Source organism: Branchiostoma belcheri, unplaced genomic scaffold (assembly GCF_001625305.1).
Source record: "Branchiostoma belcheri isolate BF01 breed outbred unplaced genomic scaffold, Haploidv18h27 scaffold285, whole genome shotgun sequence".
Lineage (NCBI taxonomy): Eukaryota > Metazoa > Chordata > Leptocardii > Amphioxiformes > Branchiostomatidae > Branchiostoma > Branchiostoma belcheri.
In genome coordinates, this window is record NW_017803893.1 from 58461 (window position 1) to 84604 (window position 26144).

Consider the following 26144-nt stretch of genomic DNA (forward strand, 5'->3'; position numbering starts at 1 on the left):
CATTTCCATACTGACAGTATGTCTGTATTCAAGTGTTTTGGTAGGTATTTCAAGCTTTCCTGCTCCAGCATTGGAATGCGGGGCATGAACGTTTTTTTTTTTTGAAAATCAACAGTTTGCATTATGCAATTAAAAATCCTAACCAATAATGTAGGGAATAGCTAGCCAACTGTTGTAGTCTTAGTTGTATGTTACTTCATATTATAGTTATATCAATGTAAAGCATTGTTTTCCCTTGTGTTTCTCATTCTTTCCCTGCCATGTCGTAAAATGTGGTGAAGCCATCGCTGTATTTGCTCCAAAGCAAATATTGGCCTTTCTAGTATTAGTAATTGCGTTCATTCTTTGTTCATTGATTTGGTGGTGAATGTGTGCTTTCCTCCTAAGTTAGGTACACCAGGAGACATCAGTTAACTTCTAGTTCTTGTGGATCAGTTGGTTGATTTATTGATTGATCTGCAGAATGCTGAGAATCAACAGCCTGAATGATTGGTGGGTTGGTCAGTTTGTTGGTTGGATGATCAATTTATTACTTGATCAATCTACTAATTCATTGATTGATTGATTGATTTGGAGTGCCAGGAGTGGATCAGTAGGTTTGGGATGAAATGATTGATTGATTGATTGAATGATTGATTGATTGATTGATTGATTGATTAATTGACAGTTGCAGTATGAGGAGAGGATCAGCAGGTTTGGAATCACCATGCCCGCAAGCCTGCAGCAGCAAAACTCTCCCCGATTGATTGATAATCTGATTGATTTATTGATCAGCAGTTGGAGGAGTGGATCAGCAGGTTTGAATCACCGTGCCTGCAGCAGCCAAACTTCCCTGATTGCAAGATTTGAATGGAATGGCGGGAATGGATCAGCAGGAATCACCAGCAGCCAAACTGTCCCTGCTGGACCCACCTTCAGTAACAAGTGTTTCTGAGCAGGCGTGACAAACCAGCCCTCCTCATAAAACCTGCAGGAGATGTTCACGACCTCCAGCAGAACGTCCTGGTAACCTGGGATCCTTTCTAAATTCTCCTTCACGGCAGAGACGATTTTGTCGTTCTCGGCCAGGAACATGACCAGGTTTTGGGACTCCTGGATAGACTTGGCGTCCGACAGACGGCCCAGGAAACCGGCCCCTCTGTGGGGAAAACAGGTTAACACACATGAGGGGGGAGGAACTGTTAGTACTACAGGGGGCTGCCAGGGTTCATGTCAGGGGCTCACAGGCAGGAGGTTGGAACCAAGTTTGCATCGTACAAACACTAAAGTTGTGTTGGTGCAATCATTCTGCATGAACATTTGGTAATGTTCAGTCTGTGTTTCTGAGTACGTATTGTGTTGATGAAGGATAGACATCCAGATAATGAGATAAACAAGAAACAGTTACTCAAGCAACTGGATAGATTTTGAAAACTATCAGATGTTTCAGACAGTTTTCTGTTTTTTGTGAGTGACTAATGGAATCTGTATTTCAAGAGCTTTTTTATTCAATTTTCTTGCATAAACTGGTTTCACAACTAATCAAATCTGGAGTTGAACAGTATAGAAAACTGGTTCCACAACTCCTGACCTGCAGTGACCCCACACGCCCCCAGCTGACCCCGCCCATCTGCAGGTGTTCTGCGCACCTGTCCTGCCCGCCTCACCTTAAACAGCACGTGCTTCTCCTCAGGAGTGACGTACATGCGTGTGTCCAGGTACGTCAGGCAGATGTTGATGACGTCTGCGAGGATCTCCTCGTAGCCGGGGATGGTCTCCAGCTTCTCCTTCAGCGTGTTGGTGATCTTGTCGTGGTTCGCCAGCACCATGGACAGGTTCTGTGACTCCTGGATGGATTGCGGGTCGGCCATCTTCTTCAGGAACCCGGCCGCCCTGGCAACGGTCGCCGTGGGAACAGGGGGTTGCCGTGGGAACAGGGGGTTGCCGTGGGAACAGGGGGTTGCCATGGCAGCAGCGGGGGGGGGGGGATCAACAGTTCCAATTATTCCTGATCACAACCTTTAACATGATTCATGCACCATGATCACATCAAACTATGATTCATCATTTACAGGAAATTAATTAGGATTGATTGATAAGATTGATTGGGAAAAGATTGCAATCAAAGGAAAACAAAAATATACTTCCTGTCTGTATGGAGTGAGGGTTAGCTGGTGACTAGCTCCTGAGACAATGATGAGTTAGTGACTAGTTAATGACTAGTTAATGACTAGTTAATGACTAGTTAATGACTAACCTCCTGTATTGAGCGTAGTCGTTTTTGACGCTGCTCTTCATGTTTTTGAGAACGTCAAGGATGGCTAGTTACTGAGTTAGTGACTAGTTAGTGACTGGTTAATGACTAGTTAGTGACTAGTTAGTGACTAACCTCCTGTATTGAGCGTAGTCATTCTTGACGCTGCTCTTCATGTTTTTGAGGGCGTCCAGGATGGCTAGTTACTGAGTTAGTGACTAGTTAGTGACTGGTTAATGACTAGTTAGTGACTAGTTAATGACTAACCTCCTGTATTGAGCGTAGTCGTTCTTGACGCTGCTCTTCATGTTTTTGAGGGCGTCCAGGACGGCAAACATGTTGATGAACTTGCCGAGGGTGAGGAGGTGCGCCTCGGACACGAAGTCCCGCCGTCGCTCCTGGTGACACAGCCGCTTGATTTCCTCACAGAACCAGTCCACAGCTCGCTTCTAAACAAACAAACAAACAAACAAACACTCACAGAACCAGTCCACAGCCCGCTTCTAAACAAACAAACAAACACACGATCTGTAAACAAAGTCTTACTGCTACTCATGGTGACACAAACAGTTGATCTCACAGAACACAGATTACACAGGAAATATCTATCATGAGCAGGGCAGGGAGCTACTGTTTGACTGGACCTGAAAGTACATGAAGTTTGGTTTGCCTGTGCATTTGTCAAGTTACTGAGTCAATGGTTAGTTAGTGATAGTTAATGACTAGTTAGCTCCTAACCTGAAAGTACATGAAGTTGACGAGTTTGGTGACCTCCGGCTCGAGAACCTCGACGGTTTTCTCGTAGATCTCGACTCTGTTCGGCTGCTCATTACTTTTGATCTGCAGGAACAGAATAGATGTCAGCACAAGAACATCAAAACATCACAATTCATCCTGCACAAAACTCATGGTGTTAACATGTAAATCCTTGAGGTCCCATATTTGAGCAGAGCCACACCTCAACCATATTAAAGATCCCACCGCACTTATCAGAAAGAGTACATGTAGGTGTCCTTCCTGGTGTGAGTGGTTCAAACCTTACAGTCTGGAGTAGGCAGCTTATATTTACCATGTACAAAACTGGTGTGGTACACCTAAAGGTCCTGGCAGTTTATCGGTTATGTAAAACAAACAAACTCACAGAGGGGATGGCCCTGGAGCAGCTTCTCCATGTGTACAGCATCACGGCATACTCATCACCTTCCTCCAGCATCTCATTCTGAAACACAGATTCAACTCATCAACATGTAGTAACACATTCTGAAACACAGATTCAACTCATGCAGATGGAGCATTGCACTTCGAAACACAATTATTCATTCGTCTCTGGAAAACATCCCACTGCATGAACATAAAAATAGTCAATTATACTTGATTAAGACACACACTGTTCTAACACTGAAAATGTTGAACAAGAAAACATGGCAGAATGTTCCCTCACCAGTTTTGCATGGACAGTGGCCTCCTCCATGAACTTGGCAATACCAGTGACGAAGGCTGTTCTGTCCTCAAAGTTGGTGTCAAAGTTGGCCTGGAAGTGTTTAAAAAGTGATCAATGCCTGAACATACAGGATGTGATAACATGTAACGTTACATACACTTTCCTATACTAACTTGGATGGCATCATGCATTCTAAAGGGAAAGACACAATGATGATGAAGTGCATGATATAAGTTAATCTCATACAAGTGAGTTTATAGCAAATTATACAAAATATTTCCTTACATTGGAAGATTAAGATCAAGATGATCAATATGATTTTATTCCTGTTTTCAAAATTGAGTTGTACACCTGAACTATAAAAGGACAGGTGTGTAAGGTGTTACCTGATAAACAATAGAGGCAGGTGGGGGTTGGCTACAGGTGTGTAAGATGTTAAACCTTACCTGATAAACAATAGAGGCAGGTGGGGGTTCGATACATGGCTGCTGATCGGGAAGGGCAATGTCTTCTAGAAGGTCAACGTTCGACAGGGCGTCCTCCAAGGTCACTGATGTCGCCATGGTGATGGCTAGGCTGTAAACAACAACAAAATAATGTAAACAACATGTCATCAAAACAACATCAACAAAAACATTCTTAAAACAACGTCAACAAACATAATTTAACAAGACAACACCATCAACGCAATCCTCTGAAACTTTTCGATAAAACTGTAGAGTATGTTTTGGCTTCCTGTCATGTTATTTTACTACATGCTTTACCAATGACAGTGTATGACAAATCCCCCCCTGCGTGTTACGCAGTACCTGTTCAAAATCAAGATCAATTGTAAGAAATGTGCATCTTTCCAGAAGACACAGAATACTTTTTGTATCGAGCTAATTTGACTTAATTAGACGCAAATTAAGTGATGACGAACCGACAAAAAAGAGGAAAACAATTAGGCTTCAGATTGTCAGGAAAGGACTTAAGAAACCTTTTTTTAAGTTCTTCCATGGACATTATACAGAGTGTAGTATAATGTCCTTGGTTCTTCTAAGAACGTAACGCCGATGATGAGGAGAAACGAGAAAAGAAGACGTTTACAACAACTCAGACGCCCATTTCCTGTCAGACGGCAGATATCAGATCTGTACATGGAGATAAACATCTGCCCACATATTTTGCTGGTGAAAATAAAACGCACGGATGTACCGGGTTTGTGTTACCAGTAACGTGTCTGTGTGCCTAGCCGTGATCATTCAGACATATACAACAGTAACAACAAACCTCTACAGGCGACAAACCGGGTGACAACACGAAAATCACGTTAGAAACCTTAATATTTTGGAGAACAATAATTTTTGGGTGGAGCTCTTCCGCCCCCCTCCCCACCGTCATTGCGCAAACGTTCTATACTCCCCGCTTACGACAGAGTAAAAACGGTGTACTGAATATACTTGTGAATCCATTTCACGTCTGTAGGAAGGTTTAAAACAGACAGACGACGTGAAAACTGGGCGAAATTCTTACCTGGACCCGCGGCCGTCTGCAAAATGGCGGTCAGCCTGTTTACTTCCGCTTTCACGGCATCATGGGAAGGGCGGGCGGGCGAGTCCATACGGAAAAAGGTATTCCCGTTCATATGTAGCTCAATAAATCTCACATTTTATGCACATTTGAGAAAGTCTGAAAAGTCTGCACGTCAAGTAAAATACATGTAGTTTTGTAAAGATATTAACAGTTGTGTTGGTTGATATGGCATTTGAAATGTTGAAATTAAGGTTTATAACATTCATGTATTCCCTATTCAGGAATGGACTGGGTTGAAATATCACTCATTCGGCCCAACAATGACCCCAGGCGACCCCAGGCCGTGGTACGAGTCGAGTCAGGCTTGCTGTAACTTTGTGAAACGTCTGTCGTGTCTCCGGTACTTCTGGTGTGTTATTCAGGATGATCGGACAGAAATAACAGTTTCAGGTAAGTAAGGAGGGGTTTTTCGTCGTCTCTGGTGGAACAGAACGGAGTTTAGCCAGGTTTGGTTTCAGGTTTTGAAGTTGTCAAAACTCCATGTGTGAGCCACATGTTGGAAGGTGGACAAAACGATATAAATGGTAGAACTTGAACTTGAAATCTCACATGGGTGATGTCTATTTGGCCCTTTTTATAAGAATAATTGTAAGAGATTATAAGAGATTTGAGTGACTCTCAGAAAGGTATCAAAGTAAAGGAGTACTACTATGTTCATCCATGGAGTTAAACCACCTTGGTTCATCCAAAATCCATCATTTTTAATACCTCAACCCAAATTTAAGAGCATTTAAATATTGTTCTTGTTGTCTGTCTGTCTGTGTTTCTGTAGGCTGGCAGAGGTGGAGTCTGGGATACTAATGTTTGAGATGATGATGTTTGTTTGTTTGTTTGTTTAGGATGGCAGAGATGTCGGAGAAGCGTCCGGTCCTGCGGAGTCCGTCCGGCAGCCGGGAGCGCCCGCACTCCGTCCCGACCCTTGACCTGGACAGGTGTCTGCAGACGCTGCGACAGGCCAGATCCGACAGCGAACAGTTCGCTGCTCTGCTGCTGGTGGGTAACTTACTAACTAACTAACTAACAAACACTCCGACAGCGAACAGTTCGCAGCACTGCTGCTGGTGGGTAACTTACTAACTAACTAACTAACATACACTCACTCACTCAGGCCAGATCTGACAGCGAACAGTTCGCAGCTCTGCTGCTGGTGGGTAACTCACTAACTAACTAACTAACATACACTCACTCACTCAGGCCAGATCCGACAGCGAGATGTTCGCGGCGCTACTGCTGGTGGGTAACTAACTAACTTACTAACTAACATACACTCACTCACTCACTCACTCAGGCAAGATCAGACAGTGAACAGTTCGCAGCTGTTGGTGGGTAACTAACTAACTAACTTACTCACTAACTAAGTTACAAACTCACACTCACTCTGACAGCGAATAGTTCGCTGTGCTACTGCTGGTGGGTAACTTACTAACTATCTAACAAACTTACTAACTAAATAAGAAACTAACTCACTCACTCTGACAGCGAAACAGCTGCTCTGGTGGGCTCACTAACCAACAAACTAACACACTCACACTCATGCACTCACCCCTCTGACAATGAACAGTTCGTGGCACTGTTACCGGTGGGTACTCATTCACTAACTAACAAACACATCCACTTACTCACTCACTCACTTACTCACTGCCCCTAAGGCCTGAAATAGCGATGGGACGACATGTAAATGTAACGTTACCTTTACTTTTTTTAACACCCCACTCCATGCCCCCCCCCCCTGCAGGTAACTAAGATGGTCCAGGCCCAGGAGACAGACGCCGCGACTCGCAGGAAAATCTTTGATGCCGTCGGTTTCACCTTCCCCAACAGGCTGCTCAAGTCTGGTCAGTTTCTTATGTTTCCAACGGAAGTGTAAGGTTTTACATTGGAAAATGATCATGTTCTTGGGACACAGCCTGAAGAAAAGTTACCTAGCCTGAAGAAAAGTTACCTGGCTGACATGTGAGTGAGTTTACAGCCACATTTGTGGCTGTCTCACTCACAGGCCTGAAGGGACAGTGCAATGTTCTACTCCTTGCTGCAGTACCACTCTCTGCTGTATGGTGGCACTGTGGCAAGGACGTGGCCCCAAACGTGACTGAGTCTAGATCTGTTTCCCATTGGAGTATATTTTCTCTGGTCCTGCATGTATGTGTGTGTGTGTTAGTGTGATATCATTTCTGTTTATTTGGCCATGGCAGGTACAAACCTCTCTGCTGGTTGTAGGATGACCGGCAATTAATATATCATGTTGAAGACACTGCAGTATCAAAACTCCCACCTACCCGAAGGCCTGCACAGGAGGCTTCTATTACACAGTTCTTCCTCATAATGTGAGTTTATAGTTTCTTGTTTGTTTCATGTTTGTTTGTTTGTTTGTTTGTTTGTTCCCACAGCAGGAGGACCAGAAGGAGACATCTACCGAGCCCTGGGAGTCACCATCTTCTCCTGCTTCTGTACAGACAGCCAGCTGGTGAGAAACTTTCCCTGTTACACCACAGTGGCACCAGTTTCATTTGTTTGGTTCTCAATTTTTTAGAAAAATTCTGAGATGACAGAAAAAAAAACAACTTCTCATCTATTTTTCAGGTTCTTCATCATCATGTGACATCAAAAATCCCACTTTTCAATGACATCATCGTAGAACCTCCGGGGTGAGTCTGTGACAATCTCGCATTTTCTACTGGATTTGTAGATTTTAGGTTATAGGTTGTACAACACATCTCATTACCTATAGTATAAGTAAGTTTCTATTTTCACAGTGGCTCTGTCAGCTCTGTTGGAGTAAATAGTAGAAACTAACTTGGTGCTGAGTGATCATGACAAGACTGGGGTAATACACAGCTGATGTGAAATGTACAATTTGTCATCTGTCTGTACCAAAAGACCAACCCTAACCTAAGCCTTAACTGTTCAACAAACCCCCGTCACGCTGCACACACGCAGCTCTGTGGTGCTTTCTTTTTATTTTTGAGTAATTGGTGTAGCTGTAGGCTATTATACAAGGCCAAACACAGGGTAAAATGTGTGTGAAAGATGTTTTTATATCAGAAATGTTAGAATGTTTTGAACTTGCTCCTCCTCTCCTACAACTTCTGAAACTACTGAACAACAGAAAGTTCCTATTCAAGGACACCCGTCTAACACAAACACTGTTTCCCCTTAAGACAATATTTCCCACTATAAAAAGTTTTTAACAACACAGGTTTTGTTTCTCTTTAAGTAGACCGTACACAACCAGCACAATCGGCACAACAAAGGCAGTTGTTGTTTTAGGAACTGGAACTGAAGCTTGAATACAGTAAATCACTAGAGCTTTAGTGTTGAATAACATTCCAAACCTACGGTGCAGTTTCTCTGCCACTGGTTTCAATGGCCTCCCTGAGCACCAATGTTGTTGTAAGGAACTCAGTAACACCAGCAACAATTAATAAATAATGAGGCAACAAAAAGCTGAGAGTCGTGTGCTGGAAATGTTTTCACATGTCCTTCCTTCGTGGGATCCAGACTGGCCTCTGTGTGTAAGTATAAGTTATCCTGTCAAACAACTGAAGTACTTACTTACTTACTTTGCTAAGGCACTTAGAACTGGGAAACTCTCCTGGTTTCCAGTCAAAACACACCAATTCAATTTCCGTAAATAATTTCATCAGGTTGGAAGATACTTAGGGTATAGAATTTTCTTCTAACACAACCAGTAAGGTTCTCACCTGCTTACGTTTCGATGTCTATCAGACACCTTCCTCAGAGCTTCTGACTGGAGTTCTGCAACTCGCCACTATTTAACGCCAATTCAATTTGTTTGTCTTTCCCTGATATTTAATAAGATATACTCATGAGTTTTCACCATTGTCCAAACAGTTTCAGGGAGTGAGTAAAGTTTCATTTAAGTTGTAGTTACAGTGGCCAGTAACAGCTAAGACTTTGCTGGTGTCGGTTTTTAGTCCAGCCTTGTTGTGTTGGTCTGTTATATTGTACGGTTGCCACTAGTGGAGCTTGTTTACGGGTTATTTGATGTGGTCAGATCAAGTTCTTTGTAACCATTATCAAAACAAAAAACAACTCTTTGTTATATTAATGTGTTTGTAACATTGGATGAACAGGATGAATAGATCTACAAGTTTCCCAAGTTTTTGTAGAAGTCCGAAAATTTCTCCCACATTTTAAATCAGATATTCCTGTTCAGAGCCCAGCAGTGAAAACACCTCCTTGGTTCCACCTCAGGTTTCTGTGGAGATGTTTGTTCTCTAAGCAGGTGTTTCAGATGTCTTAAAACTTAAGTAGGCAGAACCTCTCGAGTGGTTTAAGTTGTCCTCCAGAAGGTTTTCTTCTTAATTCGCCCATTGAAGCATTTCTTCTAACGTTACCTGATTAACTTACTGTTTGACATAAACATGGACTTTTTGAAAGAATAAGTAAGTGAGACAGAAAAGATTCATTCATCTGCAGTTTGCATGGACAGTAACAGCAGTAAACATGTCACCAAATATCTTTAAGGCGTTTAATTAGGCTCAGTCTCAAGTGTTTCTAAGCCTGCTTGAAACGTAACTTGAAGTGCCCAAAGTCCTCCTTAATTAAGCCTGGAAAGTTTCAGTAATGTAGGAAGGTTGTGGGAGTGAGAGGTGGCTGATCGTGTAGTGCAGTTACACCACAGCTTGTGTTTTAACCAAACACTCTGGTGAGGATCACTACTCTACTCCACAGCCGTGCTCAAGTCTTAAACAGTGCAGCCTTTGAACCTGTCAAGTCGTCATTCTCCTGCCACAGAAGAACATTCATCCCTGCTACAGTCGAGCCGTGGAACTGTCTCCCACAGGACATTGTCGACACCAGGGACCTTCCGAACTTCAAACGTAAAGTCAACGCCTACCTCAGCGACCTGTATAGCAAGCGTTATTCAGTACAGCTGCTTGGTGATAGCATAGAAAGAAAAAAAAGAAAAAAATGTCGTTCCCTTTCTGTAGCTCCTCAGCAGATGACCAGGCGACACACCACACGATGGTGGAGGACTGTTACCAGTGTCTGCTGGCCATCGGCGCCACACCGGCGGGGAGAACTCAGCTCATCAATAGGGACTCTGTACCGGTGCTCTGTCAGGCTGTCAGCAAGAAAATGTACGGTAAGTGGAGGGTTGTTTGTTTCACGTAACCTGTAAACTGCCTTGCCCTTTAGACATATCACAACGTACAGTTTTGCACAGTAACCACAAGCTGCAAGAGGCCGGACTGTCAGGTTTGAACCACTCACACTGGGAAGGACTGGTACTCCGACATTGTTACTAGTATTGTATTCAGACCCAGATTGTTGTTGTTTCTGCAGGTTGTTGGCAAGAACGTTTAGCCCTTTTGGTCATAATGAAGTATACCAACACAGATGAACTTTCATGCTAATAATGTTTATTTATTTTGTTGTTTGCACAGGTTATGGCCAGGCGATGCAGATCATGAGGCAGCTCCTGTGTGAACATGGGAGGGAACTCTGGAACAAACACGGAGACGCGCTCACAAACCTGCTCACCAACATGGCCAAGGAGTTCTCAGACGCTGATGTGAGTTCACGCAAGGTTCTGCATGAACAACTATGGAAGGGGTCACTCACTGTCCAGTTTATCATCTGTTGTTCTCCGTCTTCCGAGGGTTAGACATGCTTGCACTGTGGTACTGAGGTCATGGAAATGAAAAGAAACCTACAGTGGGTGGCACTGGAAGACAGACGAAAAATGTCATGATGTATAAAAACTGGCAAAAGTAGCAATTAATAAATTGGTGGACATACCAGCTACCTAATACCAGCGCAAAAAAGAACAAGAATTATTCTGTATCTGTACCTAGCCAGTATAACTTCTTTACTTTACATGTACAAAATGTACTTGTTTTCTAGACCTGAGTTCTCCAATACCACAGGCAATTCACCCCCTGACACTTGTACATCCTACAGTCTGACTGTTTGTTTGTTTGTTTGTTTGTTTGTTTGTTTGTTTGTTTGTTTATTTGTTTGTTTGCTTGTTTTTCAGGACATCAGCAAGTTTGTGCTGTGTGAAGATCTGGTTCTTCTGCTGTCAGGCAGAGACAAGGTAAAGTCTGTGCCTTAGACTATAGTCATCACTAAACCAGCTTAGTAGAAACTTAATAAAAATAAAATACGCCAAAAAAAAAACAGTTACTCAAGCAACTGGATATGATTTTTGAAATGGTCAGATGCTTCAGGTGACTCTGGAGAGTTGTTAAAAAGGAAGGTTTAAAAAAGTACAAACTACACAATGTATTGATTGGTATTATGGAAATCATTGAAGACAAAAGGAAACAAAAGTTAGACATCATTAAAACACAGACAGACTCAAAGACAACCAGTGTGTTACTGTGTTGCAGCAGCTGAGATGCCACTGGGTTTGTATGAGGGTACAGAAGGATTAACAGCATGTTTTTCTGCATGTTTTTCTTTAGGATTCTGGAGACTTTCTTCAGTACACCTGGGCGGAAGACGTCCTGACGGGTCTCTCAGACATCCTCGGGAGTTACATCGGTCTGTCTTAAAGTGTCTTCTTTTGTTAGCATGAAAGTTCATCTTCTGAGTTGGTAAAATTCATGAAGAAAATTAAACTGTTCTCCAACTAAAAGAGAAATTAACTCACCTTTTTGTGTATTACTCTGTTTTTCTGACGTGTAAGATAACTGTAAACATTGTAGTTTGTTTATTCCCTTGTCTAAGGTAGCTACAAACACTTTGTTGTATCCAGAACTGTGCTTAAAGTATCCAGAACCATACTCAAGCATGATTCTGGATAGTCCACAATTCAGAACCATGCCTGGGGCTACTTTGCATTCTTGGCTATGCGGAGACTATCCACAACTGTGTCTGATCCTAGCCCTAACCCTAACCCATTCATGCTCAGAACTAGCTAGGCACAGTTCTGGATTATGTGTAGACTATCAGGATAAAGCATGGTCCTGGATAGAAGAGTTTCTCCTTGTTTCTCCCCAGAGAAACTTGTTAGAAAACTGTAAACTGTGTAGTTTTTTTTTTAAATCCCTTCTCTAATGGCTGTGGCTACTGTCCACCCAATTGTATCCTACCCTAACTTAATCAGGCATAAAACTAGATAGGCATGGTTCTAAATAAAACACCCTCCTGTTACCCGCCCCCCCCCCCAGGCCCTGAGCAGAGGAACCCTGCCCTGGAGCATAGAACTGGCTAGGCATGGTTCTGGATATGAGTAGACTATCAGGATAAAGTATGGTTCTAGGTCAGTATAAGGCACGGTTCTGGACACGTGTAGACTATGGTTCTGAATAAAACACTCTCCTGTTCCCCCCCAGGCCCAGAGCAGAGGAACCCTGCCCTGGAGCTGGCCTCCCTCGTGTTGGACCATCTCGGCATCGAGTGGGCGATGTCAGCCAATGTCAAGTTCGTGCTGCTGCTGGTGAACTTGGCCTGCGTGGAGGTCAGGATGGTGCTGGAGGATCCAGATGTCAAACAGGTCTGTGTGTGGGTTTGTTTGAATCTTTCTAGCTTCATTTTTGTATACTAAGGGTTCATATCATTTGGTCTTTGTAACAATGGCCTGGATTGGGCATGCACAAATTATAGGGGTGGCCATACGCCATTCAGAAGCCTTGTAACATCTCAACTGTTGGCAAAGATAAACTTCATAATCATGGACAGCACAACTGAATTACATTTTCTGCTGAAGTCTGCCCTGATGTGTGCTGAGGTCGTGTTCCTGTTGTGTTCAGGTTGTGCTATGGATGTGTTCCTGATGTTGTAGTTATGTACAGTACTGACTGTTCCCTTGTGTTCAGGTTTTCCCGAAGTCTTCCCTGATGTGTGCGTGTTACAACATCCTGGAGTCTGCCATAATGTACACCTCCTGCACACCTGACCTCCCGCTGGACACAGTTGTGTGCCTGATGTTGTGTGCCTGATGTGTTCAGGTTGTGTTCAGGTTGTGCTGAGGTTGTGTGTATGTTGTACACAGGTCCTACAGAAGTCCTCCCTGATGTGTGCGTGTTATAACATCCTGGAGTCTGCCATAATGTACACCTCCTGCACACCTGACCTCCCACTGGACCCGAAGCAGGTGGAGCAGCTGGTGGAGTCTCTGCAGGGGGCGTATGTCGGCGTCACGTTTTTTCTGGCACAGGTGGCAGAGCAGCCACAGGACATGGTGAGTAATCCTGTAGTAGTACATGTAGTAGTAGTGGTAGTAGTGTAGTAGTGTCTGCAGTAGCTGTAGTAGCAGTTGGTGGAGTCTCTGCAGGGGGCGTATGTTGGGGTCACATTCTTCCTCGCATAGATCGCTGAGCAGCCGCAGGACATGGTGAGACTACTGCACATCCTGTAGTACATGTAGTAGTGGTAGTGTAGTAGTAGAAGTACATTTGTAGTGGTGGTAGTTGTAGTAGTAGTGGTAGTAGTACTAGTAGAAGTACTGTTACAGTAGTACTAGTAGAAATACTGTTACAGTAGTACTAGTAGAAGTACTGTTACAGTTACTGTAGTACTAGTAGAAGTACTGTTACAGTAGTACTAGTAGAAGTACTGTTACAGTAGTACTAGTAGAAGTACTGTTACAGTAGTACTAGTAGAAGTACTGTTACAGTAGTACTAGTAGAAGTACTGTTACAGTAGTACTAGTAGAAGTACTGTTGCAGTAGTACTAGTAGAAGTACTGTTACAGTAGTACTAGTAGAAGTACTGTTACAGTAGTACTAGTAGAAGTACTGTTACAGTAGTACTAGTAGAAGTACTGTTACAGTAGTAGTAGAAGTAGAAGTAGTGACTGTAGTAGTGGTAGTAGTAGGAGGAGAAGTAATAGTAGAAGTGACTGTAGTAGTAGTAGGAGGACGAGTTGTAGTAGAGAGAAGATACGGTACCCTATTTTACAAATGTAGCTTTGCTAATGGCTTGAGTGTCGACCATTAAACAAAGTTCCCCCCTCCTGCTTCAGTGGTTCCACCCGCTGGTGACTGCGTCAGTGCGAGTTTTGGGGGCCTGGCTGGCCGAGGAGACATCAGCACTGAGGGAGGAGGTCTACAGGATACTGCCTTTCCTAGTCAAACTGGGGTTTGTTTGTTTATTGTTTGTTTGTTTGTTTGCTTGTTTGTTTTTGGCTGGCAGAAGAGACTTCAGCACTGAGGGAGGAGGTCTACAGGATACTGCCTTTCCTCATCAAACTGGGGTTTGTTTGTTTATTGTTTGTTTGTTTGTGGCTGGCAGAGGAGACGTCGGCACTGAGGGAGGAGGTCTACAGGATCCTGCCTTTCCTCATCAAACTGGGGTTTGTTTGGCCTAGTGTTTACAGTGAGTTGTAGTAGTGGTAGTTCAGCACCAAGGACAATTATTATTGCTGTAAAGGAAAGTGAAGGCTTGATTCTTATGGCTAACCAAGATCCTACAATTCCTCATCAAGCTGTTGCGGGCGGGTTTACTGTTTTTATTTGTAATGAGAAGATGGAATGATAATGTGCACAGTTGGATGAAAATCAGGGTTGGTTGTTAGTTCAGCACCAAGGACAGTCACCTATGCTGTACATGAAATTGAAAGCTTGGTTCTTGTGGTTAACATTTCTCTGCCAATAAGATAGAAAAAAATTCAAAAGAAGGCAGGAAAAAGAGATGTTCTTTTCACTGTTCCCAATATGTCGGCTGGAGAGTGAGTGGTGTAACTTGTACATTTTCCTCAATTATGTAGGAGTTTGTCACTAGAGACTAGTGAGGACCAGTCTACTGGAGCTGCGGGGGTGTCCAGCCTGTCTCAGGAGATGGAAGAGTTAGATTTACACAAAGAAAAGGAGCCTTACTTACCCAAGTCTGGGGTACTCAGGTATGGCACGGATCAGTTGATTTTATCTTTTTTAATAGAAAAAGAAACTACAGCTTAAATTTGCTTGAGTACTAGTAACTGTTTCCTTGTGCATCTCATCACCTGGATGTCTGACCTTCATGGATAGAACTTGACCTAGACTTTATCAAGGTTTATTTAATTGAAACTCTCCTTTAGCTGCCCACCCGAGGGTGACAGCTATTCTTCCAGGAGAGTACATAAAACATAACAAAACATAAAAACGTAAACATACACATACTTAACATAGTTATTTAAAAGAAACAAATGTGTAACATCATATTTGCTTTACTTATTTATGTCCCTCATGTCACCTTGACCTTGGACAGAACTTGACCTACACCTTGCCCGTGACCTCCGCAGCTTCCTGTTACCGGGTCTGTGCCACCTGACGGCTGAAACCCGACCCCGGGGCATCCTGATGCAGCTGCAGGTGCACCAGGTGCTGGCCAGGTGTCTGCAGCTGCACCTGTCCTGCTTCCTCAGCACTAAGGCTCACGAGGCAGAGGTGAGATTTCTTTATTATATATCCCTCAAAATCATATACATTATAATACTCACATCATTTTGCACAAAGGCTCACGAGGCAGAGGTCCGAAAGTATAGTCATCTCTCCATGTCATTATGTCTTAGTCTTATAAGTACAGGACAAAGCCCTCTCTGGTCCAGGTGGACGGCTAAGTACAGCCAGTTGTGGTGGTGCTCGAAACAAAGTGAAAATCTAAACTAGCTGTACAAAGTAAAAAAAAAAAAAGATATTGCAAAACTCTTAGTTTGTTTGTTCACATTTTTCAGAATTGTGGAGTTTGGGCCTCTCCTTGTGTATGTCAATAAGTAATATCTAGATCTCTAGCTTTATCCAGAACCATGCTCGGGTACAGCTAGTCCATGCATCTCCAAAACCATGCCTAAGGCAAATTTATGTTCTCAAATACGTTCAGAGACTATCAGAATGTCAGAAGAAAAGTAGTCCTTGATTCTTGTGTTTGACATATATAGTAATGTTATATCATGAAAAATTTAACTGTTGAAGAAAACCTGCTTCAGTGATAAGTGAGCTAACCGGCTGCAATCCCGCCTGCCTCCTCTAGATGGCGCTGCGCACGCTGTGCGGAATCTTCCTGAACCTGCTGGTGCTGAGTCCGGAACACGTGACCTCTCACCCCAACATGGCCGCCCTGCTGCACAGGATCATGGGAGCTGTGCCACAGTTAGGCAAGTTTCACTCAGCAGACAAACTTCAAATAAAGGCCTGGATTTCTCATGTTGTTTTGGACCACAAGGAGAATAGCAAACAGTCTAAACTGAAGCTTCATGTAATGGTATATTAGATAGTGTCAAGGTCTATTTGTGTGTGGCCTTTTGGTCATTGTATGATGTCAATTGTAGGGAAAAATCAACAACAGGTGTCAAAAAAACTGCTTTGACAAAGCTTTCAGAAAGACAATTGCGAGTTTTCTTGAAATATAATTCTTTAAACTTCTCTAGACTTGAACTAGTGTGTGTTTAAGTTTGTAACCTTGCACTAGTGTGTGTTTAAGTTTGTAACCTTGCACTAGTGTGTGTTTAAGTTTGTAACCTTGCACTAGTGTGTGTTTAAGTTTGTAACCTTGCACTAGTGTGTGTTTAAGTTTGTAACCTTGCACTAGTGTGTGTTTAAGTTTGTAACTGAGTAGTTCTGTTTGTAAACTTTTACTAGTGTATGTGTAAGTTTGTAACCTTGTACTTGACCCCGTGTGCCCCCAGGCTGCCCTGAACACACCGTCCTGCTGGCTAACTTTGTGGTTCTCTGTCTCATGCAGGCAAGACATGTCAAAGGTAAGGAGATCTGTATTTCTTATCATTCTGAAATATTGAAATATTCACCTTTTACTTAAAGTTTTCTTTCTAGCCAGGAAGAATGGTCTCATCTCTCTTCAAGAGGTATTGAAAATGAAAGGAACAATTCTACTTGTAGCAGATACTAAAGGAAAGGGATAGAATTTCTTAGAAGTCTGACGAGATCTAAAATTTGGCAATAACATTTCTACAGATGGCAGTTAACACAGGCATGGTCCCCCCTCCCCATTTCCATGAACATCAGGGTTGGTTGTTAGTTTAGCTCCAAGGACAGTCACCAATGCTGTCAATGAAAATGGAGATCCATTCTCATGGCTAAAATTTCTGTGTCACCAAGTTGGAAAAATGTTCAAAAGAAGACATGAAAAGCTTAGAGAAGTTATATAGCTGTCCCCAATGTCAGTTGGAGAATAGATGTTGTCAGCCCAACAGTCACCATTAACGGTGTAATTCTGCCTCGTCATAGTAAATCCTGCAGACCTTTCCAGATGTGTGTGAGTCACACAGAAATTTCTCACCTGGGGTGACAGAAATACATTACACATACATGTAGCTACAAATCACACTATAATACATCACATTACAACACATCATACCATAAACTGAGCTGGGGGATGGGCTTGGACATGTTAGCTGTCAGTTCTCATGTTTTTAACTAAAATAATGCTGAATTGAAACATCTGACTGAGTATGGAAGCTAAGTCTATGGGTAAAGTTGGTGCACACAGTCTCAAGGAGTTACTGTAGCCAAGTGCATCACGTCTTCCCAGCCCCAGGGGTGGGAAAGAATTCATACGAATTTTACGGAATACATACGAATTTTACGGAATTCATACGAATTTTACGGAATACATACGATCCACTACTCGGAAACATACAAATTTTACGGAATACATACGATCCATTACCAGAAACATACGATCCTTACTAATTTGGTGACCTGCGCCTGGATCACGTGACCTCCGCGGCAAATTCAAGATGTCGGACTCTACTCTAGCGAAGGATTGTGTATTTTCATTTCTTCATAGAATATCTTGGTTTTTAAGGACTTCAAGGGCTTATCCCGTCCTGCTAAACACCAGGAACCTCAACCTGCACTTATGTGGGCTTTCTTGGCGACATTTTGGTCTGTATTTTAAGCCAAATAGCAGGGCGAGACTGAGACTCGGTGATCCAGGTGCAGGTCACCAAATTAGTAAGGATCGTATGTTTCCGTGTAATGGATCGTATGTATTCCGTAAGGATCGTATGTTTCCGTGTAATGGATTGTATGTATTCCGTAAGGATCGTATGTTTCTGGTAATGGATCGTATGTATTCCGTAAAATTCGTATGTTTCCGAGTAGTGGATCGTATGTATTCCGTAAAATTCGTATGAATTCCGTAAAATTCGTATGTATTCCGTAAAATTCGTATGCATTCTTTCCCACCCCTGAGCCCTCTGTTTTTGTATTGACTCTTGTTGAATTGCTCAGTTGAAATATCAGAAAACCAAGTCAGTCCCTTGGTCTGGCCTGTAAGAGTGAGTTATAGCACCCACAGCCCAGCCTACATTAGTGTGTGACTCAGACCTGTGTTAATGTTATAATTGTGATGATGCTCTCAGGCAGTGACTGTAGCCACATTCCAGATGTCCCAGCCTTTCGTTTTTATCTTACTGAATTGACATGTCAGAAAAGTCAGTCCCTTGGTCTGGCCTGTAAGAGTGAGTTATAGCACCCACAGACCAGCCCACATTAGTGTGTGACTCAGACCTGTGTTAATGTTATAATTGTGATGTGTCGTGTGACAGTACGGAGTGATTCACAGTGTGTATCGGTCTGCTGATGTCTCCTGGTGAGTCAGCTGAGTTATGCCTGTTTCTCAGGCCTAGGAAAAACATTGTCAGATCGTGGAGCTAGAAAAGGTTGATCAGCTTGAAAAATTTATGTGCCTTGCACGGATTCAAAAGGATTGGGTGTTTGAAGCTGGTTGTAGATTATTGTCATGTTATTGTATCATAGTCCAAGTCTCTGTTCATTATTTGATTCACTATTAGTTCTAAATGACACCTTGAATTAGATGTGCAAAGATAAAACATAACCAGTTTTATGTGACATACATAACATCTGTGTCCATAATATCACCAGGGTCCATAATATCGCCACCTTGAGAAATAGTGTGCTTAAAGATATTTTTACTGCAACATACTTTTGGTATGCACTCCTTCTGAACAATACAGACACAGAACACACCACCTAATGTCACATGTATAATACATGTATGTCCCTCCCTGTCTCAGTTCTAGATTCCCCACCAGCTTTATTGTCCTTGTCCCATTTGTGCTTCCATCTGTCCTTGTCTGCTTTTGTGTGGTTCAATTTTGCTTATTTAGTTACATCAATCATGTTTCAGACCTCAATTCTTAACCACAGATGTATGTCTTGGGACCATCCTTACCCCCGAGTCTCGTATCAATCATGTCTTAGAGCTTTTTTCTTAGCTGCTTCTTGAGAAGTTCCTGTCCTTGTCTTGGATCAGGTGTGCATCTTATTTATGCTGATGGACAAAACGGGGACAAGATAAGAAACGTGATCTTTCACCCTCCTGCTCCAGTTCTGTTGTCTTCTGTCCTGAACCTTTTCAATCAGCAAACTAGAGCTGCACATACTGTAGGTCACAGTTGTCCTTCCCAACTTTTAGTTATCACTATGAGAATCAGGGTTAGTTGTTAGTTCAGCACCAAGGACAGTTCTGCTGTTCCCTATCTGCAGCCTAGAAGTTAGGTTTCCTTCCCAAACTGAGTCATACTTGTCTGAAGACAATTAAAGTTACCATTGTGAAAATCAGGGTTGGTTGTTAGTTCAGCACCAAGGACAGTGACAAGGCTGTGATAAAGATAGAGATTTGTTCTCATTTCTGTGTCACCACGTCTGCAAAATGTTTGAATGAAGACAGGAAAAACTTACAGAGACGTTCTAACGGCTGTACCCAGTGTCAGCCGGAAAATGAATGTTACTTTTACACATGTAGGTCACGGATTTCCTTCCCAAACAGAGACATACTGGTCTGAAGAGGTCTGCATCATAACTTGTTACCACTGTGAAAATGAGGGCTGGTTGTTAGTTCAGCACCAAGGACAGCCACCAATGCTGCATACACAAGCACAGTACTAATTGATTCTCTTTGCAGGATTAGTTGAAATGTTTTGTAGTTTTTCTTGAAGACTTGAGTCATACTGGTCTGAAGACGTGTGCATCATAACTTGTTACCACTATGAAAATCAGGGCTGGTTGTTAGTTCAGCACCAAGGACAGCCACCAATGCTGTACACAAACATAGTATCAAATGATTCTTTGTGCAGCACTCAGCTAGAAAAATCTTTACAATTTTTTGCAAAGTTTAACAGTTTCCTTCAAGACTTTGTTGTTTGTTCTTAAGACTTGCAGGAGACGTCTATGACGAGACAGTTCTTCTGCACAGCTGTGCAGTTCCTGGGCGGGGCGTACCATGTCACACACGGGGGGGACCAGAAGCACCTGTGTGTCTCTCCAGCGTACAGTCAGCACTGGGACAGCATCTCGGAACTTTGGTTCCTCGGCATGCAAGGTGGGCATGCAATTATAGGGTCACAAGTATGCAAATTAGACAGTTATCAAGAAAGATGTCTAGACTATGCATGATGTACAAAATGACTAATAAACTGGTGGATGTCCCAACTACTAAGTACCTAATACCAGCCCAGAAGAGAACAAGAAATAGCCACGCATTCAAGTACCAGAGTTATCAACCAAGGATTGAGGTGTTCAAGAATTCATTCTTTCCTAGAACTATTGCAGAGTGGAACTCACTGTCACCAAGTACCGTAGGGGCACTGTCAATAGATAGCTGTAAACAATGTCTAGAGCTAGAAGTTCAAGGGTTAGGTGTAACAAGTCGATCGGTGTAATATAGCCAGCTGCCGCCGCGCCGCGTGCCTGCGAAGCTGGTGTGTTACGCCGAAAGGCGGTTATACCGGCTATACAGATACAGATACAGATACAGTTATAGGGTCATTAATATGCAAATTAGACAGTCTTGGTATCTTAGCATGAAGAAATTACTGAAAACATACAAGTTGAAAACATACATTTGTACAAGTTGGCTTCATTGTTACATAAAGTCTTGTAGACATTTGATTTCAGTGATGTTGACTTATGTTATTTCATATGTTGTATAATTCTCTCTTTGTAAAGTTACAGAACAGTTAAATGTATAGAACTGCAAATCTGACCCAAACCTTTCCCATTCCAGCTCTGGTGTCATGTATCCCCCAGTTTCCATGGTTACCAGCAATTTTCCTAGAAACGGGCCTGCTGAAGAATGTTGTTGCTCTGTTACAGGACATTCCAGGTAATTTTTGACAAAATATTTATACAAAAACACAAACGAAAGTTCAGCTACGCTGGGGAGCTTTCAAGATGCACTCTGTCTCTTCTTCAACCCGGTTAAGATCTCGTCTTGGAATTCTCTTGTCATGCGTTTCTGCAGTTATGGAATGTTGGGTCACTTCTGTATCTCTCAATCTTTCACTAAGTATCTAATGTAACACTTGCAGTTTCCTGTGCATCAGAGAGAATGTTTAGTGTGATCAAAGACACAGCTATGGAAGTTTGACTATCTTCTGAGTTTCTTAGTGCATCAGTGATTAATGTTCAGCGTGATTAAATTAATCAGCTATGGAGTGTTGGGGCATATCTGTAGCTTTTAGAGTTTTGCTGATGTCCAATGTAACAGTTACAATTGTTACAGTTAAATGTCTAATGTAACAGTTATATGTGCAGCATTTTTGATGTAACAGTTCCATGTCGATTGTCTTGCTGACAGGTGGTGAATTTGACCTTGACACCGTCGACCTCTACCAGAACATGGTGGTGGAAGTTGCAAAGCATGATGGGAGGTGTCAGCAGTGGCTGCAGCAGAATGGAGGCTTGGAAGTGGCAAGGTCATTCAATGTCATTTAAACTCATCTCTTTTACTGATTTTTACAAGAAAAACAGAAGATGGATGAAAATTAGTGTTTGAGTCTTCAGTTATGTGCCCTGAATGTTCAGCCTTCTGAGATCCTCAAGCTGGCTACAATACTAAAAGAAAAGTAGTACAAAAACTAATCGTGATTTCTTGGTAGGAACTGTCAGATACTAATTAAACTAACTCACAGCCGGCCTTGTGGATGGATAAGACTGGTTTAGTGCTTATCAAACCGACTCGATAATTGTGAAGTCACATGGGGTCACCCAAGGTCAGACCTTTTCTCTCTGTTTAAGTTGTTTCTGTAGTTCTGTGAAGTTAGTTTGCCTTGACTTTCCACAATGGATTATTGTGCAATTCTGAAAGAGCATTTATCAAATCACATTATGCTGATCATTTTCATTTCTGATTTTCACCTTCACAAGCCTGTTTCCCTACTGCATCAAAGGTTGTTATCCTAAGATTTTATTATGATTTGTAATTATGTTTTGTCAAGTTTCATAATGATGCACTTTAGGCCACACCAATTTAATTTGTTGGTTCTCGGAATTTTTCAGAAAAAACATGAAGCGACAGGGCGAAAAAAAAATAAAAATAAAAACAGGTATAGGCATCCTATTATAGGCTTAAATGCTACAAAATGAGCCATGAAGTCAACACAAAAGGCTGGGTTAAAATTTAAACATTGAATTTTGAACTTTTAATCAAACCACTGCAATGATAGATGGGAAAACTGTAACAACTAGGAAGAAAAGGACTTTCCTCAACTGTTGGGAGGGCAAAAATGAGCATTTTTCAGTTGATTCAGGACCAGAATCAATTTTTTTTTTTTGCAAATCAGAAAAAAACGAAGAGGCGAATCCGAGAACCAACAAATTAAATTGGTGTGGCCTTATATTGGGACGATTGCAACAGACAGAAACAGAAGAGTATGAACCGTTTCTCATAACATAAACTTGCTACTGTAACAGTGAAACATCACATCTCGTGTGAAACTTGCCACAGTAAAACGTCACATCTGGTGTGAAACTTGCCACAGTAAAACGTCACATCTGGTGTGAAACTTGCTACAGTAAAACTTGCTACAGTAAAACGTCACATCTGGTGTGAAACTTGCCACAGTAAAACGTCACATCTCGTGTGAAACTTGCTAGAGTAAAACGTCACATCTCGTGTGAAACTTGCCACAGTAAAACGTCACATCTCGTGTGAAACTTGCCACAGTAAAACGTCACATCTCGTGTGAAACTTGCCACAGTAAAACGTCACATCTCGTGTGAAACTTGCCACAGTAAAACGTCACATCTCGTGTGAAACTTGCTACAGTAAAACGTCACATCTCGTCAGCCCCTGCGCTGTAAGGAATGACTGTGGCAATGTGAGCTGACTTATATTTCCTGTCGAGGGGATTTCTCCATCACGACTCGTGCCACTCTCATTTCTCAGCGCGCGTCGCCGCGGTGATACGGAGGCGTAATGGCCCCGGGGGGAGGCCCGAGCGCAGCGCTTCCCGCTGATGGGGGCATTATCGGAGCGATCGGGTCAAGTTCCCGAGACGTGGCTGCATAATTGATGCGTTCCCGGGTATCCGCGCGCCCGACCTGAGCCGCGGAGGCTTTCTGACGATTAAACCCACACCTGGGGAATTCCCGGGACAAAGTTGCTGCAAAGTGCTCCAAGACAAACGCACGGATAAGATCGTTACAACAAAGTTTCAGACTTCTAAGAAATCAGAACGTACAATCATGTACATAACATTTTACTTTTCAACTCTGTCCATAACAGTTTTTATCAGCTTTTAACCTCTATATGTTGACATCGCCCTTATCTTGACATTAAGTGATTGAGTGTAGCAGGAGTTATTTTGTTCACAAAGCTTTTCTATGGTCTTATTGTAGTCTGAAGAAAGAGAAAACTACAAACTGTTTTCCAAGACCTGGAGAGTCTGTAGACCTTGAGCCCAAGACTGTAGTGTGTGTGGCATTTCTGGCTTGAGTGTGAGAATAGTTAGAAGTCTAACAGCTCCTCTGCCTCCTCAGAGGTCCCTGTACAGAAGTGTAAGATGTATGTTGTGATTCTAGCTTGTGTAAGATGTCTAACATTTCTCGTGTCTCCCTCCAGGTCCCTGTACAGTTATGTTTGTGATGTAAAGCTAGCTTGTCGAAAGTGTAAGATGTCTGACATTTCCTCTTCTCTCTCCCCACAGGTCCCTGTACAGAACTGTAGATATTTGTTGTGATGTTAAGCTACATTGTAGAGAATGTTGTGATGCTAAATCGTGGAGAAGGTAAGAAGTCTAACATCTCTTCTCTCTCTCCTCCCCCTTCCCCCAGGTCCCTCGGGATGGCAGAGCTGCTGCAGTGTCTCCAGTCGGCTCAGTCCTGACTTCCCGGAAATTGGAGCCGGGACAAAGCCGCATTCCGGGAGGAGCCGCCGCCATTTTCCGGGGAAAAATGAAACATTGTGGAACCTTCGGAGCGTCGGCCTGCGTCTCCCCTCCTCAGATGGAGATTGGATCGTAACTCGATTAGCATCGAGCGCACTGCAGGCAGCAGAATCAGGTTATAATGCAATTATAGATTTTCAATCATCGACAGTAATTTTGTGCCTGCACTTTGGGGGCACAGGGGAAATCTGGGAGAGATGCGAGATATTTTATACGGAGCAGAAGCTCCTGCTTTTCTGCACTTTGGAGGAAAGTTTGTGCCGGGGGCGAAGCGAGCGGGAACTTGTGATTGGCACGCCGCGTCTGACACGGGAAGGGAGCGCGGATGTCAGCCGAGATGACATCACCAGATTTCCCTCGAGACGAGAACTGTTGTTCGTCTTTTTACTCGCAGAGAAACTCTCCGTCTCCGAGAGAAAGGAACAACGCAGCTCATACACTTCACACCGCAGCCTGACAACATGAAAATGCACAAGGAAAGACTCCGTAGCTTTGGTAGTTTTAGAAATGGTGGCAGTTGCAGAAATGTTCACCTGAAAAGTTTAAGCAGATTTGCTATTTTTGTACCTGAGTATGTAAGCTTGTGGAAATCACTTCTATACAACTGTCTTCTGCGGGAATTTTCTTTGTAAAGTTGGAAATTTCATTTGCGTGAGTCGGTGACTTGTTAATGTGCCTATCCTGCAGGCCTGGCCTCTAGGTTTCAATTGTAGGCCTAAAAATTCCTGCGGAATTGAATTTTCTGACCAAAATTCCATTATTTCATTCCGATGACAGGAGAAGCAATTACTATTACCCGCATCTCAACAGTCCGTCTTGTTTTCACTTCGAATGTTAAGTAAAGACATTGTGCCCCTTAATGCTGTTTGGATACTTAACGTCGTTAAGGGCTATTTAAGCCGGGAACATTAAATTGTGCAGCCGATCGAGCAGGGATGAGGCTCAGCTGATGTGGTTAACTGTGGGGAGGGAGGGAAGTCTCGTCTGTACGGTTATACTGGCTGTACAGGTACAGAAGCTGGTTTGTTACACGGTTATACCGGTTATACCAGCTGTACAGGTACAGGAGCTGATGTGGTTAACTGTGGGGAGGGAGGGAAGTCTCGTCTGTACACGCAAGGCTGGTGTGTTACATTGTTATACCGGGTATACCAGCTATACAGATACAGGACCTGGACTGTTACATGGTTTTACTGGTTATACAGATACACAGGCTGATGTGGTTAACTGTGGGGAGGGAGGGGAGAGTCTTGACTGTACACGCAACACGGTTATACCGGCTGTACAGGAACAAAAGCTGGTGTGTTACACAGGTATACTGGCTATATAGGACTGGTATAGGAGCTGGTGTGGTTAAATGTGGGGAGGGAAGGTGTGTTATATGGTTATACCAGCTTTACAGATACAGAAGCTGGTGTCTTGTCTGATTAACCACAGGCCGTGTTGTATCCAGAACCCAGCTTTGGAGAAAAAGCACATATACAGTACTTCGGCAACAATGTCATACACAATACAGGAGATGGTGTCTTTTCATTTTATCTGTTTATTTGAGTCGGTAATTTCTTACTTTGCTATAATGTTGATCAACAACAAGAATAACGTCCATCAATAAATATATCAGCAATAAATAAGTGAAGAAAACATGCAATTCTGTACATTTTTGGCAACTTTTGGAGAGCTTGGTCAATAAGCAACACTAACACAGTAAACACACAGGTTTATCCATTTATAACTTACATCAGTGCAACCACAAGGAAGACGGTAAAAAAGTTTTTCAGTCCAACCCACAA

At 42.8% G+C, this 26144-nt stretch overlaps 2 protein-coding genes across 4 annotated transcripts in view; one reads left to right on the forward strand and one right to left on the reverse strand.

Moving 5' to 3' along the window:
- Window positions 1-5241, reverse strand: part of LOC109472841 (cytoplasmic FMR1-interacting protein 2-like) — a 24808-nt gene extending 19567 nt beyond the window's left edge. For 2 of the 3 annotated variants that reach the window (XM_019772701.1, XM_019772699.1), the window contains exons 1-7: window positions 5190-5241; window positions 4121-4250; window positions 3675-3764; window positions 3375-3452; window positions 2972-3073; window positions 2501-2682; window positions 1647-1872 (exon numbers count right to left, since the gene is read on the reverse strand). In XM_019772701.1, the coding sequence (XP_019628260.1) occupies window positions 1647-1872; window positions 2501-2682; window positions 2972-3073; window positions 3375-3452; window positions 3675-3764; window positions 4121-4237 (795 nt within the window). In that variant the 5' untranslated portion in view covers window positions 4238-4250; window positions 5190-5241. Of the gene's footprint in view, window positions 1-912; window positions 1139-1646; window positions 1873-2500; window positions 2683-2971; window positions 3074-3374; window positions 3453-3674; window positions 3765-4120; window positions 4251-5189 lie in introns of all 3 variants that reach the window. The other variant, XM_019772700.1, reaches the window with a different exon arrangement.
- A 268-nt stretch (window positions 5242-5509) lies between these two features.
- On the forward strand, window positions 5510-26083 carry LOC109472844 (neurochondrin-like). The gene is given in 22 exon segments (XM_019772702.1): window positions 5510-5639; window positions 6089-6246; window positions 6300-6337; window positions 6340-6396; window positions 6985-7084; window positions 7637-7713; window positions 7830-7894; window positions 10205-10359; window positions 10661-10788; window positions 11254-11313; window positions 11684-11762; window positions 12557-12717; window positions 13216-13404; window positions 14188-14303; window positions 14932-15063; window positions 15445-15589; window positions 16173-16296; window positions 16828-16899; window positions 20340-20507; window positions 21192-21290; window positions 21765-21882; window positions 24242-26083. Coding segments are annotated over 21 exon segments (2292 nt in total). The 5' UTR covers window positions 5510-5639; window position 6089; the 3' UTR covers window positions 24294-26083.
- The last annotated feature ends 61 nt before the right edge of the window (window positions 26084-26144 follow it).